Raw genomic sequence first — 5,686 nt, 5'->3', positions numbered from 1 at the left:
ATAAATTATTTAAGTTCAAAAGTTTAATCGTTGCGTACAATTTTAAATAACGGTTATACGCTGGAACCACAATGTCCGAAACTGCTCTTTGTTATCCACTGTATTGATGTGGATCATGACCCAAAACATAGAAATCATCAGCGTATAGATAAAATGAGTTGAAGAGCATCGACAGTTATTTTGCTTTGAGTAAAAGGTTTGGATTCTCCAGGAAATGTAATGTTTGTGTTGCGACCTCGCTGAACAAACTCGAGGAGTCGGTTGGATTCATCCACCAAGTTCTTAAAACATATCGCAACAAACTCGTATGACACATTAACAACGGCGTTTGTTTATTTGATGGAAAAGAGCTACAAAGCTTGCCAAGTGACTGAGTGGTAAAAAACTTGGATTATTGATTTTATGAAAAGCAAAGATTTAAGAAATCAATGCTTCGAACCACTAGAAAAACGACAAAAATGGAGTTAGGACGCTAACGCATTCACCCAATATCTAAATCTAGCATTTATGAAAACCAGTTCATTCCTTGTGTTTTATGTACACGCAAGCAACTTCGACAAAGCAACGTATTGACAACATCACTCCAATCTCCAGTTCAGCTGACCCAAGTTAACATTTCATTATTCTAAACAAACTGATAGGAATCACATCTGCATGCAAATTGTGACAATCGGAGAATATTTTAAAACTTAAAGGCACAATGCGCACTTGAAAAAAGTTACATTCTTGTTCCGTTTCTCTTTGTCGCATTTAAAACATTATTCAAGCAAATAGAGATTTCATTGTTTAGTTGGTAATGAACAACTTCAGATATTCAACAAGGGTTGAATCAAGATTTACCAAACAAACACACATAGGAAAAAAAATGCGTGTATCAATTCTAACGTGTACATTTTTGCGATTGCCATCCTCTCTTGGCGCGGGAGCGTACTTTTCACAGTTAAGTCAACGTTTCAGCTAGGCACAATTAACAAACTTGGAAGTAAGCTTCAGAAAACTTGATCGGAACGGAATCCCGCTATTTGACGGAAAACGCAGGGCATCAAGCTCGCCAGATCACCCAGCGGGGTTTGCTGGGTTTCCCTGCAGCAGTGGTTGGCCCATGTTCACTAGGTCCCGTTTTCTTTCGTCTTCTTGTGCTACTTTCATCCTTTCTCTTCTTTGGCGGCAAACCCAACTTTCTCCTCCTGTCGTCTGCATCCCTGTACCTCCTCTGCTTCACTTCTGCCATGTAGGTCTTCCACTTGTTCCGCTCCTCCAAGATTATGACCCTGATCCGGTTAAGAAGAAGGAGGATAACGAGCACATTTTTGCAGGTAAAGAAGACGTTCATGTGTGTCACAACACCGTAGTAGAACATGATGAACAGGCGGATAATGAGAAAAGGGCCGTCTTGGAAGCAGATGCTCATTACCATGCCCCAAATTTCAGTGTAACAGCAAAAGCAGTCAAAGCAATAGCGACCCTTGACCACATTATCCAACTCCTCCTCAGCACGTAGGTTATCGTGAAGCTTCTTTCTTACAGGACTGGAACCGCTGAAATGACTTTCATCTCCCATTTCGACAATACTTTCCCGTTTTGCCGAATCTTTTTTTCCCTCCTTGTTGTTGTTGTCAGCCTTTTTGTCCTTATTTATCTGTTCCTTTTCGCGAGCGGGGGACTTCCCGTTAGGGGATTCTTCTGAGTGTGATTTCCCGATATGTTTCTCTTTTCTTTGAATGCCTGGAAGCATGAGGGTGTCTTTGACCACGACATTTGTTTTATCCACGTCCCGACTGTTGCTCTCCTCATTTCCAGCCATGACGTCGTTTCGGTTGATGGGGATGTCGTCGTTTTCGTCGTCGAGAGGTGGAAGCTCTTTTGATGCGGTTAGCACCAGGCAGAACTGAAGAAGACTCCAACTCCATATCGCAAGAACAAGGAAAACAATTTCGCGGTTCTGACTAACCTAAAAAGGAAAGGTTTAAATGTCTTGTGTGGGGTTATCATGCAAGATGCAACATTTAAGATGTATTTCTGAATATAAAAAGACTGGCCCTTACTGTTAACATTGTCATGTTTCATGTACGAAAAACATTTCGACAGGAACTTATGCCATTATTGAATGACGCGGTTAGTGAAGCTCTATCATTATGTGGAGCTGCCCTTACAGGCGTCTCAGATATTGGCCAGTCTTTTTATTCTCAGAATTATGAGCAAATCCGTTAATAGCGTTCCTAAGATGTAGCATTATTCAAATTATTTTACAGCTTTCTCTATCGTTTCTTTTCTAACTAGTTTTGAATAGTAATTTCCTGGATATGTGAGGGGCACTGATCTATTGCAACCCCAATCTAGTATGAACACTATTGAAATTTACTCGCGGAATTCAATCACAGGCGGTTACTTTTCATTTGCTTTACCCCAAAACCGTGTGGAGCATATTGACGAGCAGTCGTGCACCGATCTTTAAATTGAACACCATACAGCAAGAATTGCTCCAAGTTTTTTTGTCCCCGTCCGGATTCTAACCCAAGATATCCTGGCCACGAATCCAGATCAGGTTTTCTTCCTGGTATGCGCTATACCAATGTTGCCACATTTTTTGAAGCGTGCCTTGACGGCATGCAAGGGCCTGTGGCGTCCCCAATTGAATACGAGGTTATCGAAGGAGCGGTAATTTAGCATGAGGGACTGAATGTTGGTGTAAGAAACACCCGATTCCTCGGTTTAGGTTTCCCCCTATCAACAGATTCTTTAAAGTGTGGTTTCCGTCTTATATTGAATAAGAAATTGTGCGATTTCATTATCGTTGTCTGGTTTGATTTGCGATAGAGGACGTCAGCATGATAGCGACAAAATCGTTCGAATCTTTCTAAAACTTATGCATTCGTGAAGCGAAACCCGAATCAGTTTCTCGCTTATATTCAATTCGTCTGTATTTGTTTATGTATGTTAGTTTTACCTGGTCTTCACCAAATACTTCCAGTAGCTCAATAATGTCTGCTCCAGCAGCGATGTTGACCAATAGGAGTTGAGAAAGCTCGTCACGTGATAATTCTCCCTTTGGTGCAATCCATTTACCCAACACGAGGACAAAAATGAGGATCTGTTCTAGTGCCAGCGTCCAACCTTCATCCGACAAATCAATGTTAATTCCGAGCTGAAGAAAAACAAATATTTAACATTATCTGCAATAACCTGTGAAAAAAACCTGTACCACCCAGGTGGAAGAAAGATGACCAATATTAACACAACTGTTCGGCAAAATTGAACGTAAAAAAACATTATAAATTTGGAATAGTAAAATCACATACGGATAGGTCTTGCGTATTGTTGGCGGAAGTAATGGTTGACGTTGTGTTGTTGAGTTGTGACAGACGGTCGTTGAGAAGCTTTATTTCGAGAAGCCACACGCAGGGAATTCCCCCCAACAGCAAGAAAAATACACTTGGAGTCATCCTATGATAAAATCTGAATGTAAATTTCTCCACTAGTTAGAAGGGGCATTGGGGAGCTTCAATCGTGATTTTTTTTCTTGTTGCTTCTATATTGAAACAAATATCCAACTAATTACACGCATTTATTATTGTGGTGTTTTTGGAGTTTGTTCTTTTTAGTTGGCGTAGAAGGAAGGGTTTTGTTTATTTCTTGTGCATCGCAACAGATCGCTAATATTTGGCAAGAAGATTCCGGTTTAGACCGGTTCCTCTTTCGCGTGCAAGGCAACACCGCTGATCTTTGCATTGTGGACTCGGTGTTAACTCTCTCCTCCAACGACAAACAGATTTAGTGCGCTGTGATCCAAAATCCGACAAGCAGGCGAAGAAACAATCTTTCAACGCGAGTCGGACATCGTAAAGTTGATTCAAGCGTCTTAGCGGGCTCGAACCAAGCATAACACTGCCACATATTGGCCTATTATTCGTGCTCCGTCACCAATAGGTTTGTGTGCTTTTCAGAGACGTCTTGCGGTTTGTAAACTTCGTCGTGTTCCGGCTTACAACAACTATAGGTGATGTTTACGGTGTCAGTATTAGAATTGATTCTCGCGTGCGAAAAGTGGCTGCCAAGCATTTTCCCGACCAAGCAATAGCTTTGTTTCTTAAAACATCCGCAGCAAAATTGAAATATAAGTAATATTTAGGCAAAACACTTACATTAAAGTGTATCTAACTGATCGTTGACGAGACAAATCCAATGATGTTTGAACTTATCACAACAAATAGAACTAAAGGGTTCCCATTGGCTTGTACCAACTTAGTAACGTGTCAGTTAAGGTGTTTGGAAAGTTATGTGTTCAGCGATTTGTCTTATAGGGGGAAACATTTTACCTGTAATTTATATTGTTCACATATGGAGAATCTGTAAACAATATTTAGCACAATAATGTGCCAAATTTTCAACCTTTCACACAGAGGATTTTTAGTCTCTAGCTTCAGGCCTGTCATTAATATGACGATGGTCTGCAAAAAACTGCTGCCCAACATATTCTGCGATTGCCGACCACTTTATTGATGGAACATTGACTGCGACATTCAATTTACACGGTCATGACTTCCTCGCTTCGACTTGCCTATTTAAGAGACCTTTATACATCTTTTACTGCTATGTCTCTGTGAAATTGCCCGGAATTTATGTTGAAATCATATACCACGTACCATTTCATTTCGTTGCCTTTTCGGATAAAAATTGCGTGAAACGTTTCCAGTGCCAACGGACAGAGAACGAAGAGCAGCAACCAGTAGGTTGGATTCTGTAAAGCAACCGTCACTCTCCAAATCGCTATAAATGTAAAAAGTGTATATAGGCATCTTGACAAGATGGATTTGATGATCCTCAATAAGGTTTTAAGGAAGTTTGCCAGCATGCTTCCCTTCAGCGAACCACACGGTGTTTTCCACACAGACTTGCGAAGGTACTTTAAACACATATCCGCTAGATGGCGTTCAAGGACATTCAGAAAATTATTATTTTACTTTTCCTGCAATAATGTGGTTGCAAACTGTTATTCTGCGCCAATACGTATTTTGATATTTCAGGTATATTTTGGTAAACAGTAAAGTATGATAAATAGAGGCTGTGTTTCATTTTCTGTGCATGAACACTTCAAAGCTTAATAAGGTCAAAACTTCATAAACATAACGCCGTTATAAGTTACAGATATACCCAACGACTCGGTTAAAACGTTATTCCTAAACCAGTCAAGGTTTTACCTCGTATCCAGAATAACATGTTTGTACACATTTACACAATCAAAACCGCTCGTATAGCATTCAGCTCTTGTGTTTGATTGAACGGAATCTGCGTTGTTCAAGCGCCATTTGTCACGCTTATTCGTGCCGACGCTTTTGTGCTGTGCGGGAGATCGTCTACGACTACAGTTTCCAAAAACCGACCACTCCAATCTGTCACAAATGCAAGCGACGAACGGCCAAGCCTTAAAACAACAACCATCCAACCTCCAATAATCCGCGCTGGGCCGATAAATCCGCGAGACACGTCACAAAAGATCACTTTCCACTTTGACACAAAAGCAATCGTACTTGAAAAAATGCGCCTGTGTTAACCATTTTCGGATCGCCGAATAAAGAATATCAAAACCTATCTAGTCAAATTACCATAGGTTACAGTTATAACAAGTTATTTTTCCCCTACAATGTTTGGGCAGCTTTTGTAAACAATACCTCACACTTCATCATAG

The 5,686-nt window shown here is 40.5% G+C and overlaps 1 protein-coding gene across 1 annotated transcript; it reads right to left on the bottom strand.

Annotated features, from left to right (window-relative positions):
- Positions 1 to 336: 336 nt before the first annotated feature.
- On the bottom strand, positions 337 to 4,961 carry LOC145901363 (transmembrane protein 26-like). The gene is made up of 4 exons (XM_082989014.1): positions 4,644 to 4,961; positions 3,300 to 3,444; positions 2,948 to 3,145; positions 337 to 1,951 (listed from the first exon to the last, which is right to left on the bottom strand). Exons 1-4 carry the CDS (start codon positions 4,913 to 4,915, stop codon positions 1,043 to 1,045), a joined length of 1,524 nt encoding a protein of 507 aa, XP_082845140.1. The 5' UTR covers positions 4,916 to 4,961; the 3' UTR covers positions 337 to 1,042.
- Positions 4,962 to 5,686: the final 725 nt, after the last annotated feature.

This window comes from Ascidia mentula, chromosome 5 (assembly GCF_947561715.1).
Source record: "Ascidia mentula chromosome 5, kaAscMent1.1, whole genome shotgun sequence".
Taxonomy (NCBI): Eukaryota; Metazoa; Chordata; class Ascidiacea; order Phlebobranchia; family Ascidiidae; genus Ascidia; species Ascidia mentula.
Note: the sequence above shows the minus strand (reverse complement) of the source record. Positions and strands in the feature narration are given on the sequence as shown.

What these genes read in the sequence shown, in the direction of transcription:
- LOC145901363 (XM_082989014.1), bottom strand. Translation starts at nt 4,915, where the DNA reads ATGTGTTTAAAGTACCTTCGCAAGTCTGTGTGGAAAACACCGTGTGGT. An exon ending in ACAATACGCAAGACCTATCC is followed by an intron (nt 3,146 to 3,299) that starts GTATGTGATTTT and finishes GTTTTTCTTCAG; the next exon opens with CTCGGAATTAACATTGATTT. An exon ending in AAGTATTTGGTGAAGACCAG is followed by an intron (nt 1,952 to 2,947) that starts GTAAAACTAACA and finishes TTTCCTTTTTAG; the next exon opens with GTTAGTCAGAACCGCGAAAT.